General features: G+C 36.9%; 1 protein-coding gene and 1 long non-coding RNA gene across 3 annotated transcripts in view; one reads left to right on the forward strand and one right to left on the reverse strand.

The window, feature by feature from the left end:
• LOC114577587 (uncharacterized) overlaps positions 1-22761 on the forward strand; it is a 70864-nt gene that overhangs the window by 46885 nt on the left and 1218 nt on the right. The gene's annotated exons all lie outside the window — the stretch shown is intronic.
• Positions 10628-20138, reverse strand: LOC107998219 (uncharacterized). 2 transcript variants are annotated; one of them, XM_017057385.3, is made up of 3 exons: positions 18518-20138; positions 15811-15993; positions 10628-12329 (listed from the first exon to the last, which is right to left on the reverse strand). In XM_017057385.3, exons 1-3 carry the CDS (start codon positions 18587-18589, stop codon positions 12135-12137), a joined length of 450 nt encoding a protein of 149 aa, XP_016912874.1. In that variant the 5' UTR covers positions 18590-20138; the 3' UTR covers positions 10628-12134. The 2 variants fall into 2 exon arrangements, with proteins under 2 accessions (XP_016912874.1, XP_016912873.2); XM_017057384.3 differs by having other exon boundaries at positions 19070-20018.

Genomic DNA, 22761 nt, shown 5'->3' on the forward strand with positions numbered 1-22761 from the left:
GCATCGCGTCGAGAATTGAACGATACACTCGCTCGAGGTTGTAATTATAACGAAACATGGTGGTATAGTTTGGTATTCGGATGATAATAGGAGTACACGGTATCAGGAATGGATGAGAAATTTTCGAAATGTTCCGCGATAAAGATTTTCTCGTAATTAAGGATCCTCGGCGCGGAACACGTCACTCTTGGAAACGAGGGACACGTTCGAGTTTTCGTAATTAAACGATGCAACGTTGCGCGTGACGCGTGTTCCGAATTTCTAAACAAATATTGATTTCGGATTTTTTTTTTAGCTCGGGCAGAGTTAAAATACGACGAGACACGTCCGATTTACGTATTCGAAATGGATGGAGTGTGCCTCGAACAGATTCTGAAAACTTTTAATTTTCTTTTCATTACGGATAAAACGTTTCCTTTTCGTTCGCTGTAATGTCCAATTGTAATTTGAATAGAAACGTGAAATTTGTAACGTGTAATTTGCGAAACTAAAATAATTGATTTTCATGCAAGCAACACGATGTTTGACCAATCATTTTATAAAAATTACTTGATTCTAATTTATATTATCATTCATTTACGTATTGAATATTTTTTTTCTATAAATTTCAGATACTTACAATTTGAACTTTTTGTTGTTATGAATAGTTGCAAAGCGTTAAAACGTTTTAAAATACAGAAATGATAAATTGTTTCTTCTCCGTTCAAACCAAGCTTTGATTTGATATATTTTTTTTCAGAACGTGCAATTTTGCATAAATGGCATAAATCCTTTCACGTTCATACTTAATATGATTTCACGAGTGGGATATTTAATTCGATGCCTAGCATTCGAAGTTGGTTCGCAAAACACGGGTTGAAATTAATTGACACTTGGCGGGGCTCGAGCGTCACGAGTTTGCCCGGACACGATCCGCGCGGAAATAGGTCATCGTTAAGTCAAATTTGTTCGCGAGCCGAGCTAATGAAGCGTGTCGAAGCGTGTTCCTCGCGGAAATTCACCGGAAGGATACTTGGCATCGGTGAAAGTTTTCGGTTAATGCCGGCGGAAGCTTCCTTCCTTGCCATCGTGCCGACCGACTTGCATCCAAATAAAAAGAGGAGGAACGGATTCGATAAAAACCGAGTAGAAAGAACGGGAGAATTGGAGCGTGGAAAAGCTCGAAAGTTTGAAATTTGGTCGGGAACAACGCCTGATCGAAATAAAAAATAAACTTCATTTCCATATCCATATATATATATATATATATATATATCTTCTTAAGATTTGCATACAATGGGTAGTTTAATTGAATCTAACAATGGATCCGGATAAAATTTACGCGATGTATACATAACACCTCGATAACATCGGCGATTTCGTTAAAGAAGAAGAAGAAGAAACGATAATCCTTCGTCCTTCCTCAAACTTCTTCCACCCTTCCTGACGGAGGGTGGAAAAGAATCTCGCAACTTATTCCGTTATTCCGCGCGCGAGCAACGTTTCAAGAAGATTCAGAAGTTGAAAAGATTGCGTGCAACGATCGATTATTATTACATAATACACAACGGTCATTAACTCATCTTTATCGATGGTTCTCGATTGCATAACTCGATGCGGTCGTAAACAGATTGTTTACCACCGCTCCATGTCGAGACTTAAGCATGGATGAGGCGTGCTAATTAAATTTAATTTTCCATAGATAGAGGGATTACGAACGTGACGTAAGTCCGTATATTTCAACCGATCGCTTTCTTGCGCCTTGTATTTGAAATTTTCATCTCGATCCCTCGGAGGAATCTTGATTCCTTCTGGGGGAAGGAGGAAGAAAGATCATTGCTTAGATTTAGACGGAGACAATCATGGATTTGCGCGCCAGCTCGGAATTCTCGCCTGGTTTCCCGGCAAATTATTATCTCTCGATCAGAGGTTCACTGGAGGATGCACCTATTGCTTCTGCCTCTTTACCTGGATACGTTGATAAACCGTTCCTCGACGAGCTGACCGTTAATTAATTGCGCAATGAAAGTAATCGTCTGTTAAAAGATCATCGAGTATGAGGTTAAAATGATAACATTTTCAGTATCAGACTTTACTATAACATCTCAGAATTATTTTATATATTATATAATTATTTTTAATTTTGCGTAAATAATAATAGCATAAAAAAATGATTTAGAATGGAACGTTTGAAATTCAACTCGATGCAATTTGATTGTAATCTCGAAAATTAATTTTGTATCTCGGATTTTCCTTTTCTTCTGTAATTCTGAATATATTTTTTTGTTCCAAATTCTCTTCCATGAAATGCAAAAGTAATAGAGAACTGAGAATAATCGTAAAAACAATGTTCCGCCTTGTCACGGTTGCTGTTGCATGATCTTGTTAGAAATTCATGGTCTTGGTTACTCGAACGTGTACATTCGATATCCACTCTGCAACCATAAATATGAATTTTTCATAGGACAAATGCATACGCGTGTGCACGTACATTTGTTTGAAAATATACTTCATGTAGTTTAATTTGAAGATTGATCCACAAATTTATACACGGAACGCGTTTGCCATTCAACACGCAAAACTTCCAATTTTGTTTCATCTCGTTTTTCGGATTGTAGATTTATCAGAATTTATTGTTTGCGGTGTTTTTTAATCAATGGTCAAACGACACTTGTTAAATGGCCAATCGCAGCCCGAAAAAATATTTATTTCAAATGCTGTCGCGAGTTGGTAACGTTTTTCTTCTCTGTTTTCCTTTTTTAAACAATGGCATATTATCTCTAACATATTATCTCCACGATACACTTCCACTGATCCTCAATTTTGAGCATTCGATGTCCCGTCGAATCTAATCTTTTTTTCAATATCCTCGTGTTTTAACTCTTCTACGAATTTTTATATTTCATTTCTAGGATTTTTTTATAATGTTTCGGGAAAAATGTAATTTGAAATCCAAAAGTTGTTGAAATGGAAACTGAAAAAAATGATGCATGAAATCTATGAAATTTTTAACGACAAAAGAATATTATTATTACTTTATATAAATTTGGAATAATTTTTTCCATGGACAAATTGATTTTATGTTAACAAAGAAAAAATACACATAAATTGTAAATCGTCCAAAATTGATGAGACGATTAGTTTCCGAGTCAGTTTCAAAAAAGAGGTTTCGAGAAAAGAGCGTTCGAAGTTTTTAAATTAAGTTTCGAGACACACTTATGGCCGAGAAATCGATTTAAAAAGTTAATTTCCTCTTCTAGGATTATAATTTAATCTTTCCTCTCTTTTAAAAATTCTGCTGCATGATTTTCTTTTTTTTTCAATTTTTACTATCCGTGCAAGATATTAAATATTTACGAGTTCCATCTAAAGTTTTACAAAATTTACCCTCATTATGTGAATCCTCTAAATCCTTCCATTCCAGGCATTAATAATCACCGTCACCCTCAAAAAGATCACTCTCGTTAATTATAAAATCGTGAAATTTCTTCCATCTTATCGGTCAACTTCTTTTTCTTCTTTTTTTTTTTAATTATTAATTTTTAATTATTTGGTTCCTCGATAATGGACGAAAATAGCACAGATAAGCATTATACCCTTTCGAATCATTGCACTATTGAGCATAATGTCGCGTATTATCGTTCGAAACTCGAAGAGAAAATTATTAAGCGAAGTTTACATGAATTAACAATAACATGTTCGGATTCACGGACGAAGAAACTTTCGAGATTTCCCCAAAAGCGTGCTTCGCGCGAATCCTCGAGAGAAACTTGGTTTCCTCCACTTTCAACCTTCTGATCCCGGAAACTGCTTGCGAAATCGTTCAACGTCGAGCAGACGATCTCGAAGCTGTCGTATCGCATTTTCAGTCACGAATTTCGGCGCCTGTTTGCCTTCAGACCTTTTCTCGTGAATATTTCTGCCCGCGTTAATCCGAAACACTTCACTTACATCTGTACCTTCTGTTACATCTGTATTTCGTAGTCGCTTGAATTTCCATTTTATTTTCATTTGAAATTCCGTTGACGATTATTATTTATTTTTTTTTTTTTTTATTAATCGAAATTATGAAATTATCAAAATTATCATATATTGCGTATATTGCAAACTTTTTCCCGTGGAATTACAATTCTTCTCGTAGTTAACGCGCTTTTTCTAATATTACGTATGATTTTACACGCGGAGGAAATACTGTTTGCAGAAGCAACATCCTTGTTAAATATTCTTTTAATTTTTTTCCATACTTAATAATTCATTCTAGTATATTACGTATTAAAAATTTTATTAATCTTGCCTATTTTTTTTACTATATATTTATCGTTAAAAATTTCACTAAAGAAAATCTATAAAATACTGTAATATTGTTTAAATAATCAGGTACATTAAATAGATTCAAGATGTCAAGATAATGATTAAATATGACTAAAATCATAGGATTAAAACGAAATATAAATCAAGAATTAAGCGTCTAAAGTGTATAATTGAATGGCGTATTCTGAATATAAATTATATCCCTTCTTGGATGGGGTCCTTCATACTTTGAATAATCGCGCAATTTTTAGATAGATGCTTGTCTGCTTAATAATATACTCTGTTATTATACTCTGTATATTATTACACCATCCTTACAATTTTACACCCTCTTTTTTCGTAATTCTAAAGATTCTCTCTATTCCTATTATTCTGTCATTCAAAAAGTTTCGCAATTTTCCGCAACAACACCTTAATAACATTCAACCCCTCGAAGAGGATAGCAGTCCCGGAGAACAGTATCTAAAGAATAAAGTGAGTAAAATAGAAGTACGCGCCCGTGGAATTCAGACAGGAATACGAAACGAGGACTTCTTGCTTCTTGATTTTCGTCCCTCGAAATTTGTTTTACTTCGAATTTCAACGGAGTACAAAATCATTACAGCTATTGTTCCAGACATTTAACACGAGAAATAAACGAGCAAAGTTTTAATATCTTTTAAATTGTTTTTTTTTTTTTTTCATAGAATCTAATTTTCTTCTACTTTTAAAAAGCTGATCCTCGAATATTCCAAAATTACATAAAAGTCAATCTCCTGTTTTTAATTACAAATATAATTAAAATAGGTGCGAAACGTGTTTAAATCTCGTGTTTTTCCTCTCTCAATTTTCCTTTTTCGAACATAATTTTTGGACTCTGAACCATATCAATTTTTCGCAACTCTTTATTTCTGTACCGTTATTCTCCTCCGTGTATAATTTTCCCTGTTTAATACAGCTCTTCGCGAAACAAATTTACGCGTATCTACGTCTTGAATAAAAAAAAAAAAAGAAAGAAAGAAAGAAAGAAGAGGATGAATTAAAATTAAAAATTTGCTCGTTTTAATTTTTTTCGATATTTCAAAACGCTTTACATTCGCCCGATAAAATTTTCATTTGATCCACGATGTTCACAGTCCGATGAAAATTATTATCACGTGTAGCGAAACAGTAAATTTCGGACTTGGGGAAACGATCGTAAACGATCGTATTTCGTCGGATTTATGAATATTCCGATTGGATTCATCGGACTTTTCGAAGATAACACGTGTCCAGCCAGCCAGGTTGGCTCGGTTAATAAATAATTAACGGGACGTGAGTTGGTGCAGCCGGTAAACTGCACGGCAAAGTGACGACCGTGCGTGGAGGTCCGTTGAATTAATAGATGCAGCGATACATGTCAGTCTGTTAATACGAACTATGTGTAAGCTCCGTACTACATATGTATTCTCTTCAACGCGTGTCCGTGACAACGGTGGTAACGTTGAAGTTAAATTCGTAGACCGTGGCGTCTCGATCCCTCTCTGTAAATCTTTTGTCCAACAATCATATTAAATAGGATTTAACCGGATTGTTAGATTTATTTATTCTGAAATGTCTCAGAACGAATATTCGAAATTTATCTTAAACCTAGAAATAGATATTCGATTAATGACGTTGGTGAACGTTGGTTAATAATAATAGTAATTTTAAAAGTTAGAAATCGATGATTTAGTATAATTGTCCTGGTATGCGCAACATTAAAATTTAGAAATATTTTGTTCGAAGATAAATAAATATATTTATATAGTTTTAAGAAGCATTTCGCGATTCCTTATTTGTAAAATTTTTTGCATTCAGATAATATCCGTGTTGCATAGAGAACGGATTAAAGCCAGATTTCGTTCTAAGTATATAATAACTGTGAAACACGTTCTTGATATTCCTCAGTAATAAATTGCCTTGAAATTTCGAAATAAATGTCACTCCGTTACTTATTTAATTACTTAGCGATTAAAATACTTACGCCTCGTTTATTTTCGAGAGAAATACAATGAGAAATTTAATCTTTGCTTTGAGGATGGTTAAACAAAGATCCTTTTAACAACGTTACGCTATTAAATATATATTTATTGAAAAATAAATAACGCTATTTCCATTCATAAATTTCCATTCAATCGTGAATTATTTAATATCATGCTTCGTGATGAAGAATTAGAGCCATTAGACGAAAGCAGAGTCTCTTTTCGAATTTCCTTTTTTAATTCCAAATTTCCAAATAACGAAATATGCTAAGAACGCATTACTAATCCTTCATAATATTGCCAGCGCGTAGACAATGCCACTTTCAACAAAAGTTAAAAGATTTTTCCAGATCTTTATATTTTTTTCCAACACTTGGATCTCTCGCTTTGGCTCACATTTTGATACACATCAATTCGAATTTTACACACTTTGTATAAACTTTCATTAAATGAGTAATAGGCGCAATCTCGTTGCCAAACAAATGATTCCACGAACGTCTGGCGTTAACAAATATATTCTCGGAATCTCGCCGGAAGCAGTGCGCAGCTCGCCACCACCACAATGGAAACAATGAATTTTCTGCTTTGAACGTAAGCGTTGATCTCCTAAAATGAGCAAAGAATGAAAAGAATGGTGGAATTTAAAAATCTTTCTTTCGACAGAGCAATCGTGCCATCGATTTCACGACAGAGGAGAACAAGATCTCGTTCTCTCGAAGGAAAATTATCAAACGATCTTATTTCCCACTCGAATGTATAACTGTTTCCCAAAACAAAACGAGGTACGAACACGCGTCGAGTTGAAATTAATAATTCGGTTTAACAAACGAAGGCCAATCGATGCACGCGTGTGCATCAATTCATGGAAAAACAAGGAATATTCGATCGGTGCCTCGTTAAGTTGGAAGCCATGTAAATCAGAATTATTGCAAATCGGCGGCCGGCTCAATGCGTAATTAATCATCGGAGATATCAACAAAGGGAGTGCGAAATTTGTCGAGCGCACGGTACACGCACGATGACAGCTACAATCAGCGCGATTCAGTCGCCTAGATTTATCGAATGTCGAGGCGGAAATTCGAATTGGATGGTGCCACAATTTCGTTCTGATCTTAAATTTCTAACTTTACGCGATTGTTTACTTGGAAAGTGATTCGATTGTGAAAGTAACAAGATGGTTTAAATAACTTCGATAAGAAAATAAACGAACAATTTATCGTTTTCTTTTTTCGTTATTATTGTTTTTGCAAATAATCTAAATCTTTGATTTACAATATAGGGCATTGTTCCTCGATTCGTTATTTCGATCGAATTCTCAATTCAACTTTTTTCTCGATAGATAAAATATTAAATTTTGGAAATATTAAAATTCTGCTTGGAAGAATTCGATTCCTGGACGACCTGATCCATTCTTTTTCTCCTAGAAAATCTTATCGCGGTTTTAAATGAATATTACGAGCAAGTGGTGCGGCACTTTATTCAATGGTTATTTGAAATTTCATTTTTATGCTAATGTTCGTGGTGCCAGGCTTGCATAGAATCTCAGAAATTCTCGTTGATTTTCATAGAACGAACGATCCAACGGGTCCATATATCACACAAGATGAAACGGCGTTTTCCTTCGAGTTTTCAATCATGCCAAAGAATCAATTTCGAAACATCGATAACCGTTTAATAATAATTTTTAGCAATTTCGAAGATAGATGGACATTCAAAATGGAAATACTTCCCTCGTGACTGAGATACGAAATTTCTGATGAATTTCACAAGGAAATACGATGCCAACAAATTCTCCTTCGAGCGTATATCGCCACGAATTAGCTTGTTAAACCTGGAGTTCTTGGATGATGGCCTTCCTTTTGAATAAATTCAAAGTTTTCGAGTCACTGTCCTGGTTTAAAAGAAATCCTTTCCAATCTTGCTATCAGTCTGATTACCACAACAATAGAGATAGTCCCTGTTTGGCCAGGGACAAACAAACCAAGTTAACCAGCACACCTAAACCTTGGACACGATCGATCGCTCGGCGAGAAAACACTTACGAATCCTCTTGGTAATCGTATCACGATCCTGTTGCAATGGCCAAAGAATCGTTTAATCGTCTCTGTAGAGCGTAGTTCGAATACTTCGTTTAAGAAAACGATCGTTATCGGTTAATGGATCGTTGGAATCGAGACAATTGTAATCGGGTCAACTTGTAGCGTTACGATCGAGACGATTGCGACGCGTGTTTAGATGGAATATCGATCGTAGTCGTTGCAATGCGCTTGACGAATGAAATATCCTTTATTCGGATGAACTAGCTTAATGGCCATCTTTTCTTCGGATAATTATGCAAGATTGACGTTTCGAATTCGATGACTTTGATTGTTTTTTCTTTCTTTTTTTTTTTTTTTCAATTCTGACTATAAATTCTATAAATTAGATGGTCGTGATTATTCTTTGCAATTTTTAAAATTGCTGAATTTTAATTCATCTTCTCCTATTCCGATATTATCAGATCAGATTTATTTCACATATCGTAATTTAATCGAAATTGTTTGAAATTGTCCATGAAATGGAATTCCTGTTGACATTGACAAACACAGAATTTTTTAATCGATTATCTGCCCTTAGTTGTTATACCGCAATTCCGTTTTCCTCTCTCCAATCGTTGTGCGATTGTACTCTCTCAACTCGCGAGAATAGGTAGGAATTTGGAAGGGAAACGGGGATGATGGAGAGGGATAACGAAAGAGCGTTTAATCACTGTGCTCGTGTATCGAAATGGACGTGTTTCCTTCCGCGTCGAGACCGTCGAAAGATGGATGCTGCAATCATGCGCTCCGCGCCGGACGAATCAAATTATCGCGTCGAAATAGGATCGCGGCTGAATTATGGGGCTATGTAAATTCGTGGAAATTGGTCTGGATTCGATCGAAACGCGGTTTCCTTAGCGGTCAGACGCGTCACGCTTTCTATTCAACCCCCTGCACTCGCCAATTTTTCCCTTCTATCCATTTGAATAATTCCTTTTCTTTTTAACAATTAAAATATAATTGTAATAAGATGATACATCGAGTTCTATAGGTTTATAATAATTTTTTTATCGTTATCAAATTTGGGACAAAATTGGAACGGTTAAAGCGTTTAACAAGGAACACTGAGCTTTTGATTTATTGCACAATTTTGTTATCGTATATTTATATTTTGTTTTACGTGTTACGATTGAAAATAAATTTCTGGATATTTCTGTACCACGTGTCGAAGTACACAAAATGGTACACAAGTGGTTTGACAATTGAAAAATGAAATAAAATCTATTATCGAAGGTGTCGAATACTGGGTTTATTGTAATTTCGGTATTCGAAAGTCTCCAATTAACTGCATTTTTAATACCTTTTGTATCGCATAACAACTTTTATCGTGTATTCTTTGTGTAACGATTTATTAAACTTTCGTGATTTCAAATAAAAATTATATGTATATATATATATATATTCGCTTTACTATTCGCAACGTGCATAACAATGGTGCACAATTGTAAACGTGAGAAAAGCAAAGAATTTTTATCTCTCTTCCCTTGAAATCTTCTTTCCCTCTTTTCCTACTTTTCCCTTTTTTCTCATCTTGGGTATCGCTCGCTTATAGATCCTTTAATTAACCGCGTTGCAAATAATTGAGAGATAAGGAAAGAAGGAAACGTCGCACTCGACAAAAATAAATTGCGAGGACTGAAAGCTTCTTTAATGAATTGGAAAGTCACTTTATATATATATATTTTTTTTTTCTTTTTTTCTTAATTAACACTCGTCATTTATCAAACGGTGGAATTTATTAAGCCGTCAATTCGTTGCGTTCCCTTTTTCACTTTTCACATGTTCACATGTTCGTTCAAATAATTCAACGCGAAACAGGGTCCTCCAGGATTATTACTCAAGTGTCGAGAGGAAATTGAAACGCACAAAAACGACTACCGGGGATCGTTTCAAACTCGTTGGTTATCGTTTAACGCGTTCTCTTCCGTTTGCACCGTGGTTTTTTGAAGAGAAGGATTGAAATTCATTTTCAACGAGCAAAATACGATTATATATTCCTCATCAATGGATAAAGAGAGGGAAAATAATTCTTCTGGTATCGCTATTATATACACCCTCCTCTATGATGTCTGCATTACGCAGAGATGGGATCCCAGTTGCGCGTTTCAGCTTCCTTTTGCTGCTTGCATTTATTTACCTTGCATTTGGCTTCGGTTAAATATTTACATAATCGTGGAAAGATGGGGAGAGATAAAGAGGAAGATTAATTGAAATTATATGCATACAGTAGAACTTCTTCTGTAAATATTAACACTCGAGCAAAGAACATTCTCCAACTTTTCAATATTTTTTTTTTTTATTATTATTTTCGAATTATGAAAAGAACTTACAGTCTAAATATTTAAACTCTAACGTCGAAAAAAAATAGACAATTTTTACGCATTTGTTAGAGCCCCATATCGTTCTCTATACGCATTAAAGTCTGAGAATTGCAATTAATTCGTCACTTTTTTCTTCTTTTCTTCTTTTTTTTTTATCAGAGATCACATCGCAAAGAAAATTACAATTGATAATACCTGATAGATGTTCACTCTCCGATTTGCCCGATTTGCTCGAGAACAATAACAATCGAGAAGTATGAAAATGATGCAATAACGAGTTCCTCGTTATGTAATATTAAACGAAGCCCGTATTTTTCAAGTAATATTCCGCGTAACTCTTTATAACCGCGATTTACGAGCCGCGCACAGGCTAATAAGTAAGCGAGGAGACATGGCCATGGTTCCGCCCTTTCTATCTCCGCGTAATTCACCGTGGACCTTCCGACAAATGGTGTTGCACGGAGAACGCGTAAATAATAGAAAAATAAAAAAAAAGGAGGAAAAAAAATGAAATCTCGAGGACGAGGGACGAAACCGAGAGACAATAAAGTTCGAATAAACTTGTCGTCGAAGAAGAAAGAGAGATTGGTGGTGAAAAATCGGCCGCCCGACAAAGTTTCGGCCGCAAAATAGGATTTGTCGCGACAATTGTTCCAAAACGAATTACTTCGCGCGACATGTCGCGTTTTTCGCGATTTATCTCCCCCGTTAAATAGATTTATTTTGGAAACAGGGGCAACGTGCGTTCGGGAACGTGCGTTGTTGCATCACAAACGCCGCGGAAACAAATAATTCCGGGGCCACGGGGCTAAACAAATAATTCTATCGCGGGAAATCGGGCCGCCCGAAAACGAAACCGAACCAAGTTATTTATTATGTTATTAGGTTGTGCCGCAAGCTCGTTCGTTCGCTTTCTGCCTCAGGGGAACGATTAAAGTCGGAAAGAATCGTAGTATGCTGACTCGATCGCGTTTCGAATCTCGTTTTAAACCTGTTAAGACAGTTTGCCGTCTTAATATTTGTCTTGACTCTTGCTTTCGCCTTTCTCTTCGTTTATTAATTTAAAATTGTAAAGTTCGAATCGTTGTACATACATTTGAATGAAAATCGTTCGAAATACGATAACAATTACGACACGATGCGAAAGAACTTGTTCTCAATTTGTATGCACAGTCGTTTTTTTGGATTTGCATCATCCTTCTATGATACGTTTAAATATTTCAATCGAATCGATTATCCGCTTACTCGAATCCTCTTCGATTTTTCGTACCGTTTCTTGATTTTGGAAGATTTTAGAAAAGAGAATAAAAAAATCGGTTACATCGTACGATCTAAAATATTACTGTTTTAGAACATAACCAGATAAGAAAAAAATACTGGTATTTCTCTGGGAAAGTCGTGATAAAAAACCAGAATCGTAGTTTTGATTTCACGTCCAACGTGATAAAGTAGAAGGATTCCTCTCACGCAGCTTCGTCCTTGGAAGAGAAAGCAGGATTTTCGCGGGACGACGACTCTCGAACATTGTAGGCTGATTTCGAACCGTTTGACTTTCGTGTCTCGTCCTTGCTCGTCCCGTTTCTGCAGATCTCTTCGCTCGACCTGGGTGGCACGCTGATTACTTCTGTCAGCTGCAACGCTGTCGCGAATCTCAACGCCTGAAAATCAAAAATCAGTCGGTGAAGCGAGTGGCAACGTAACTTGGCAAACTTGTTTACACATTTTTGAAGCCCTTCGTGTTCTGCTCCAATCGTGTCTGTTTTCTCTTGACGAGAAGATCGGGGGGCAAAGGTATTGTCGGTCGGGAAACCGTGTGTTGTTAAGCTAACAAAGAGAAGAGGGGCGCGCATGCATCGACTAGGGCAAAGGGTGTTGTCGATTCGAATAGTTGTCGAGTCGCGCTCGAACACGAGTTTGAAAAGGAGAAGGATATTTGCGTTGCGTGAATTGAGAGAAAGGGAGGATTGAACGAACGATTTGTTCCTGTTTCTCGAGTTGTTTAATCTTTTTTCTTTTTTTTCTTTGTGAATTCACGTCTGTAAATAGTCACTCGAGATTTTGGATATAGTATAACGTTTCTTGTTGTTTTAGTATTTTTAGAAAGGTGGAATAAGAAGTCGATGCTTTTCGATTAATAGTATTTCGTTTGGTTTGATTTTTTGGAAAGGTGTTATAAAGATCGGTTTATCTTCCAATTAAGAAATATATGTTTCATAATGATACAAATAATGATTATTAGTTTACACGATTGCGAATGGATGAAATCATTAATTTATGTTAATGTAATCAAAAGTACATTATAAAGACAGGCATTAATTCTTGACGAAATATTGTTCAACTATTGTCTTCGTTTAATGAATTCGAAATTTTAATTATTGCAGAAATTTCTCCGGATGATTAAAATTTCGCGAGAATTATGTTACGAATGTATTCAATTTTCAAAACATTTGATATACATTTTCTATTCGCAAAGGGTTAAATTTCTTTCTCAAAATTCGTTATAAAATTAATAGAAACTGGAAAAGTCTTACGGTGAGATAGAAACGAGGAAGAGGAAGAAAGTGGCACAGAAAAATGGTGACTAAAAGTTATTAGTAGGGCAGGAGAATTCAATAACTTGGCGAAAGAGTTGAGGTAATCCTTTTGCGTCGCAGGAAAGAAAGTTACAATTTCCTTCGTCTTGCATAACGTGGATGTGATTCGATTAGTTAGCCCGTTGGGAAGGGTGTTCGAGGGAAGTTAATTAAAAAAAAATTCCATTTTTCGCAATTTTTCCAAGGATGTACTTAAAGAAAATCTGCGGAACTGGCGCCATTCTCACCCATCGTAAATCACGAATCCTGTTCACGAGAAGATAACCTCGTTTCGTATTATCAACTAACCTTGTTCCAGTTTAGACAAACTTTCCCGTGTACCCCTTTAACTTTCTTGTTTATTGTTCATTTTTTTTATCTACCGATAATAACCCCCTTTTTTATATTCGGCGACGTTAAATACCACGTGACTCGACGGAGAGAAAACGGGATAGAAAATTATCGCTTATTGAAACAAAAAAGAAAGAAAAAATTGCAAATCGAGTCGCGAAATTATTTTTAATGGAGCGCATTTTAATTTCGTTATGAAAAATTGTTACCAATGAAACAATCTTGCGAAAAATTTGTTCCGATTCTGTATTCGATGATTATTTGATCGCGTATCGATCACGAACAAACAAAAAAATAACGCTTTATCGAATCAAAAAATTTCAAAGAAGTCGATTTTTCAATCTTTCGAACGAAATTTTTGAAATTGAATTCTCCTTCGTGTGTTTTCCTCGTGAAATTATCAATTTACAGAGTGACACATCTTAATTATTTTTGTTTTTAAAGAAAATAAATTGTGTAAAAAACGATTTCAGAAGATTTCTTTGTTATTTATCGAACTCTCTAATTAAGAAGGAAAGGAAATTTATTTCTATTTGGCAAATAATTTAGATAAGATCGACAACGAAAAATTACATCGAATTTTCATTCCTAAATTAAAATCCAGTCTCTCCGAAGCAAGCAATGTAACGTAAAGTTAAAGAAAATAGGAAAATCTATATTCACGATCTATATATAATAATATATATAATATATAATATATCTAATATATTATATTATCTATAATCTATAATCAACCGATAACACTGACGAGGCGAATTTACGATTTATCACAAATATATCGATCCGACCAGCTTGATCGCGATTTCCACGAGACATCGAACTAGGTTTTTTCAAAAAGCGATCTCCACCGATCCCAGTCGAATTCGATTGTCAGTTTCATGGGGCGCGCTGCATCCCACGTGGCTTATTTACAAGATTAAAAGTAGCCGGGAGGCGAAAAAAAAAAAAAACTTCGTTCAATTCGAGGTTGTTACTCGCTCGTGTTGCCGTTGATTTGCCGCCTCCGGTTTTTGCGCACCCTCGAAAATGACATTTATTTCCGAACTTCGCTTCCATCCCCTCCCTCTCCCCTCCCCCTCCATTCAATTACGTATTTCATCGCAGGAAGGGAGGGAAGTTTCGAGCGATGGACCCGAAACTTTCCACGAAAATTGGACGGAAATTCGGCCAGTGGACGTGGATTATGATTCGTTGGAACGGTCACAATGACGTTAAGAACGTTGGGAATGTTGTTCGTTTATTGCGTCGTTGATGGCTGTATGTTACGTATGTGGGTAAATGTTTGGAAGCAGGATATGATTCTGGAATAGAATAATTAAGTTGGAGTAAAAAAAAGTGAATTTAAAGGGGTTACGACGCGTGTTCTTAATTAATAATATATATTACGAGTAGGTAGATAAATGTTTGGATGCAAAGAAGATTGGATACTTTGCAAGGAATGATTATAATAGAAATTAGATAGGTAAAAAAAGATCTGCAAGGCTTTTAATAAATTTAAACGTCGACGTTAAGAACGTATCTTGTGTATTTATTGCTTAGACGTGGGGGAGAGTTTTGAAGAGGAGGATATTTTGTTAATGGACTTAAGACAGATTCTTAAGAAGCAAGTAAAAATGATCAAAGAAAGAATTAACGGAAGATTAAGTAAGAATTCAAGGAAATTGAAGCATGGCGAAAGGGTGGGGAAGACGCTTTAGAAAATTACTTGGCTTGAATGACGGTCTAGTCTCTTTATGAGGGAGCGTCAAACTTTTCTTTTCTTTTTTTTTTTTTTTTTCGAGAGAGACGAAAAGGATCACGAGAAAAAAAGAGCTTAAACAATTCCTCCCTTCTAATATTCTTGGCGAACGTTTGCTCGAAAAATTATACGCTTCGCTTTATGCGTTTAATTAAAAAAGTCACGCGCGCATCTAGTTCGCAGAACTATCAATTTCTACAAAAAAGAAGAAAAAAAACTAGCGAGATAGAAAAGATTTTCTTTCTCGAGATCGCCATTCCGATTCCGATCGAAAATTTTATCAATGAAATTCACAAAGTATCGGAAAATTTTACTATACAAAGACGGGAAAAAATTTCGAGCTCGAAAAACTTTATCCCAATATTCCGAGATATTGAAAACATTTAACGAATCCACTGGCACTGGCCCAGGAAGGAGGAATGGCGAGCTCGTTCGAGATCGTAGCGGCCATTGTTCGATTAAAAAAAACACCTTTACCTTTCGTCTGTCCCGATGGGCGGAATACAAGATCCATATAATGTAAGAGATCATTATTATGGCCGGTATGCAGACACCGGCTATGGTGGACGCGTCCCTGAGGAGCGCTTGATGCATGGCCAGAAGCATGATTGCCAGCACAGCGCCACCCGCGACGTATCTTCCGGTCCGACGTCTTTCCTCCTGTCAACAAATGACAAATATACAGATGAATTTCGATTTTCGCGAAATTTCCAACTGTTAAACACGCGCGGACGAAGAAAATATATACTCGAAGGGTGGAATATCTCTTTCGACTATTAATCCGCAGCGGTGATTCGTTCGGAGACACGTGAAGTGGATGCAAAATGTGGGATGATAATGATAACGTCGATAACATCGGAAGATGTACATGAACGATGGCGAGGAAGGAGGGTTGGGATGGAAATTCTGGAAAGGAGAGATGCTAGCTTTGATGCTGACAGTGAATTTATGAACGCTCGTTGAGGGAAGACGTGCTTGAAAAGAGAATAAATACGTCTTTACGGCTGGAGAGGGTATAAAAAAAAAGAATAGTCGCGTAGAAGAGATCATTGTATTACAATTCGAAAGAATGTTTGAATTTATTTCTCGAAGATTAAAGAAAAAAAGTAGATAAGATGGTATTTTTTAAAAATGATTAAAGTATTATTAAAATTAATATTAACAAAATATTTTATTGTGAACGAGGAATCTCTTTGTAACTCTTTCTTTGCGGCCGTATCGTCATTTGTACAGAAGTCCTTTTCTTTTCAATTATTCGAATACTTTAAAAAAAGCCTCTCTCTTCTTTTACATTTTGTTATAATACTCGTTATAAAAATAAAAACCGTATTCACTAATAATGCAAGGATTAATATTTACCAAATAACATCAAAAATATAATGTAAAGAATTTCCAAAAAAATTCCTTGTTAAAACTCTCTTGAATATTATTATCAAAATTATATTAAATATCATATTAATCAAAATTCAACGAGAAAAATCATTGTTCCAACTTTCCTCGTCTTTGAACGAAACGTTTACAAAAATCGTTTAATATGAAAAATTACATCTCGCAGAATGGTTCGAATGCTTGGTACGAAGGAAGGGAGAAAACGGGAATTCGGGTATTAAATTTTGATCGGTGGCGGAAGTGACAGATCCATTTCCAGTCCCGCGACACCACGATGCAATTGGAGGGGTCGCTTTTGCATTCTGCGTGCGTCCGCGGCCATCATCCCGACACGCGTTTTCCTATTATTATCGTATTCAAATCGGGGATAGTCGGCCACGCTTCGTCGCCGATCTATTTCGTCGTGGAAGTCGCGAAGGCGTGAGTCGCAAATCCGTAACCGTACCGTGTGCAGATCGTTTCCGACATCTGCTTCGAGGATCGAATCACGACCGTGTGATTATTTTCCTCGACTTCGATTGGAATACGTGGCGCGATAGGAGATCACGCACTCTTCTCTCTCTCTCTCTCTCTAGCATGATTTTCTTTCGCTTTGGGATTTATTGACGATTCGAGGTTTGATCCGATTTCTGGTTGATTCTAGAATGATGGAAATGATTGGTATTTTTAGATATGATGTTCATCTTGAAACTGGTATTTTGTTGTTGTTGTTGTTGTTACTGTAATTTGAAATGGAATAATTAATATATGGGAAATGTAAATGATAGATTTATGTAGATTTTCGAGATTTTCGAAATAAAAGAAATCTCTCAAAATCTTTGTAATCTACCTTTAAGGGAGAATTATATTGAATGAAATGATATTTTTAAAGTAAAATATTGATTTAAGAAAAATTATTAAAATAATTAATCGAGAAAAATATTGGCGCGTAACGGAATTCTTATTTGTTAAAAATCCAGTCGACTATGTATCTTTAATTAAAACTAAAAATAATATTAATGCCGATAAACGCACCACGAAGCGGATGTAGAGAAATACAGAGAGTTAACAATACTCCAAATTGGATAGAAAATACCGTGGTGCTCTCTGTTTCGCTTCGCGCGAGCATATGACTCGTTTCGATATAAATGCGAAAACAAAGGATTAACATTAATAACGTGACTTTGCTTTTGTATATATATATTTCTATATTTTGATTTGTAACGTGTACATTGCCCGCGTTCTGCCCGCGGAAAAGGAAAGTTATACGAAACTTATAAAGCGACGAGAGAAAGGCGCGATAAAAAAAAATTGCATTTTGAGATTTCATCATTAAAAAACTGTTGTATTCGCACGAATATAAGCTTTCTAAAAAGTAAACGTTGTTACTTGTTCCTTTATTGCAGAGCGCGGGGAAGCTGAATTTTTTATCTAATTCGAAAAAAAGAAAAAAAGGCGTACGACGATATTATTAAAAAGAGTGCACGGATGGGAACTATCGATGCGAAAAACCGTTGTCCATCCGTCTTCGACGTTGCGGAGAAGTTTAACACGGATAGTTGGAAAAGTTCAAGGCATCGGGTTCAAGGAAGCGTGGTGCCGTAACAAAAGTGTGGAATGGAACTGTGCTAAATTTCCTGTCGCGAAAAAATGACCAATCCTCTTTTTACCACACAATCCTCTGCCCTTTTGAAAATTATTATTATTATGTATGCACACGCCGATAATTTCGCGCCAACATAAAGAGAATATCCTTTCGAAAGGTTTTTAACACGGATATAAATATAATCGTGTGAAAATATGATTGTTGACTAACCCTCGTGACAATATTCAGGGTGTTCCTCGAGCAGGTCGAGTTCGATCTGAGAGGCACCGCGCCCCTGATCATCGTACGTAAGATCACCCTCTTCTGACGGATTTAAATAATCTTCAACGACGAAAACTCTTTTGATAACTCTCTTTCGATAATACGAGATTTCACGAGATCATCGAGGCATACGCGTTTCTTTTCTTTCTTTCTTTCTTTCTTTCTTTTTTCGATCCCGATTCAAACGCGAATCATTGAAAAGACAACGAGACGAATGCTCTTATGCACATCCGCATTTTATCGTACACGATAAAACGCTTCTCCGTTTTCTTCTCTCGTTTCCTCCCCTCCGTACGAGGGGAAAAACTTTTACAACGAACAACTCGCCACGCCTCGAGAGACAATGGGATTAAATTTATTTACCAGCCTTAATTAGAGAATAATATAACGGAGAAAAAAAAGAAAGAAAAATACGGATCACTGTGTAGGTCCATGTGGAAGAAATCGCACTGAGGTCTTGGCAGAAGAATTTCGAGTTCATTCTTCGAAAGATGTAATCACCTTGGAACTTCTGGCCGAGTTTATGGAGACGATCTCTGTTGTGGATCCATTCTCGGATACGGTCATCTCGTGATCTCGCTTATCTCCAACTTGATCGCACCAAGCAAGAGGCATTCGTTTTTTCTTTTTTTTTACACGAATTCACACCAACTACACTCGAGCCGCATTCGCCGAGGAAAGCGAAATGAAGATAAAGTCGCGCGAAGAGAATGATCGATCGAAAGAGTTAACCGAGCTCACTGTCGACCAAAACTACGGGCATCTCGCGCACGCTAATTTTTCGAGGCTGCATCCGCGCCGAAACTCGCGATTGGGGATCGAACAGCACGTACACGGGCTCACCTACGCGAGTTGTGAGTGGTTGAGAAAATGGGAACTGAGGAGGCTGGAGGAAGGAAACTGTAACGGGCGATGGATGGAAGAACAGAGCCAGCCGCGCATTTACAACGCTGCCCGGCACAATATAAGCCAGGCAAACCAGCTAGCATAATAAACGAACAACACGACCGGCCAACACACCTACGTTCGATAAATCCTCGTCTCTCGAACGTTGGTGCGTTGCGTCGCGGAACGAAGGCTCTGTCTTTGCCAAAATTAAACGATCCCTTTTCTTTCTTTTATTTCTCGATTCCGGAACGAAAGATCGCTTTTCGATTACCAACAAAAATTTATCTCGAACATTGCGAATAAAAGAAAAAACGTTTGTCCGATTATGGAGAATTAAAAACATTGCAAGAATTTAACGAAGCATAGAGATTAGACGTTAGAGAAAAATTAGAGGAAAACTCGTATCTCTGAAATTATGACCGTTGATCATCAAAGTATAACGCGTATATTGGATTTTCTTTGCTGGCAATTTGTCAATTCAGTTTTGCGCCAGATGATATATGGTAACACGTTGAGGCACACGTATGGCGAGGTCGACGGTAAGCCGCGTTACGCCGAAATCGAATTAGCCTTGTTCCTGTGGTCCATCGAGTGGGTTTGGTGGAACGGAATGTTGACTCTCGAGAATCTGATTGGAGATACTCGAGTGAAATTGAATGCTCCTCGCGCGAACCTATCGCGAATTCTGTTCCACGAATCTCCGATATACACATAATCTCTGGAGAAACTAGCGCGCCGATGATTAAAGAGAGAGAGAGGGATTTCGTCGATACGTATTTACAATTTACGCGTGAGGAGGGGCCCTCGATTCCGAGCCACATTCTCGTTTCAAAATTTATGGAAATGGCTGGCTGGTTCCAATGGTTGGCGCCGCCGTTGCGATTTCGAATTCACGTGCATTTGAACCGTGCATTTTATGTAATTCAATTTTCAAATGTCAAATCCGTTAATCCGAAATATCGATCAATTTAACTTCTTCACGGTTCAGGTAACGTTTCGTTAACGGAAACGTTGGAAACATTTTCGAGCGGAGTTTCAATTCAATAATTAAGTTGGTGAAATTGAGAATCAATATTAAGAGCAACGCTAACAACGCGCAGTGATGAATAATATATCACGTGTAATCGAATGTACGTGATTACAACTACTGCGTAACTACTCGATACTTAACTCTGACAAATAGTTCAATTCCAAAGTGTTGATAGCGGTGCATTCGCGAACTATTTCGTTCCAAATTCCTCGAGTCGATTTCCAAGTGGAAAAGAAGAAAAATCGTCGAAACGAGACGAGCAGAGTGGAAGCAGTTCTCCTGTGTAAGGGTTGCGATCGTTTCCTTAAACCATCCCCTGAAATATCGGTCGTTACTGGCCGGTCGTCGTTTCCACGCCAATTCAAACGTGTTCTAATGAAGAAATAAAGGGGGGTCGATTCGAGATGGCAGCTACAATGCGATCGAATAGAAGGGATTTCATCGTGGCAATAAAACCACAGAAGGATATTCGATCGGTTTCTTCCGATTTATCAAAGGCCTCGTCGATGGCCCGGGATGACGATTAACGGCGATTATATTTCTTCGTATCCTTTGTCTTTCCTCCGGATCAGGGGCGGATGTATCCTCTTTACGACATCCCTTAACGCCACGAAACGCGGCCCAATTTTGCGGGGATCCCTGTTAAGGGTAACAATTCCACGATATAATTCGGACCACGTAGCGTCCACTTTTCAATCCTGAGTATCGTGCAATCCGAGTGTCGTTTAAACTGGTCTGTTTATACAGGATCATCGTATATCAGGTAAGTAAAATGTCAAGTGTTCGATCCACGGATTTACGGATTTTCAAACTCGGGAAATCGAGTTGTAACGAAATAGGATTTTATTACATTGGATAATGGTCGGACAAGTGTGTAGAGAACTCGAAAATATCCGATTGGATTGGGTGGAAGATTTATCGAGATTGGAATATTCTTGGAAATATTACGATTGCATATCAAGAATGCTGTGATTCGGGAGATTCTGGGAATTTAAAAGAGAGGAAGTTTTCCAGAAGCGTTAATAAATTTACTCGAATATTTTTTTATCAATTAAGAAATGCTAACAGAGTTAGATCTTGAAACGTGATTCTCTCTGATACCCTTTTATTAAAATATTCGTTTAAAATATCTATTTGCTCAGAATCCATTTATATTAACACGGAAGTACAATTTTTTTTTAAATACTAAAAGATTCGAGACAGATTCGAAAGTTATTCGGTTATAATATAATCTCATCGGTGAGTAGCAGAGGAGAAACAGCACCTCTCCGATTTTCGATAAAAAACCAGGTTAAAAATCGCCAAAGATCGTATCTTGTACTCTGATTCAAAAACTTTTCGAATGTCCCTTCCTTTCTTATCGTATTTCTTTCTTTTTCCCCCTTTTTGTTCCCTCCCTTCTTCCATTCTCCGTGACCTGGTTGTTAAAATTCAAAATACCGCGGACACGATCGTCGAATTTTCGATGTTCCCTATCGGTCGTCGTCCATTTTCACGAGGTATCTTTGGAAGAATTTCGAAGAAGAGAGATGCAACGTATGTAGAATTCGCGTAAACAGAAGAACACCCTCTGCTGATTCTTATTCAAACAGCGTAGAACGTAGGCTGGCACAATGTTTCCTCCTCTCCTCTGCTCCATAAATATCGGTATTTAGTACGTAACATAAGATGCTCGCTATTCTCTCCGTGATGTATCGAAGATGAATCACGAGATAAATCAAGGAGGAATGATTCATCGATAGGCGAAAGATGGCGTGCATCCGTAATAAGATTCTTTTAAGGCAGTGATAGAAATTTGTTGTGTATTCAAAGAAAAGCGAATTCTCGTCGTCTCGAATTTCGCTAATATTTTCGACAAATCTCTTTGTTACACCGTCGTTTCCACGATGCTCGAGGCAAGAAGCATCGAGGTGAAATCACGATGAAGGGTTCCGCAGAGAAACTTTTAATTGCCAACTACTCTTGAGAATTCACTGGCAAATAAGAATCTATCGTGGAACTCGTAGGCGAACGTATAGCTCTCCCATTAAATACGAAAACGTTTCGACGAATCCTCTTGTTCGAACAAGCGCACGTAGTAAGTTACGTGCAACGAAATCAATTTTCGAATAGACGATGCGGATGTCACGTAATTCCTCTTCCCCCTTTCGAGATCCGCTCTCGAAAGCAAACTGACCGAACGCGTGTTTAATTTTCGAAGGAATGATGGATTTGATCCATCAACTTGAGAAATCAATCATTTCTCTCAGAGATTTCGAGAATTTCAGTCCTTTGA

Source organism: Apis cerana, linkage group LG3, assembly GCF_029169275.1.
Source record: "Apis cerana isolate GH-2021 linkage group LG3, AcerK_1.0, whole genome shotgun sequence".
Classification (NCBI taxonomy): Eukaryota; Metazoa; Arthropoda; class Insecta; order Hymenoptera; family Apidae; genus Apis; species Apis cerana.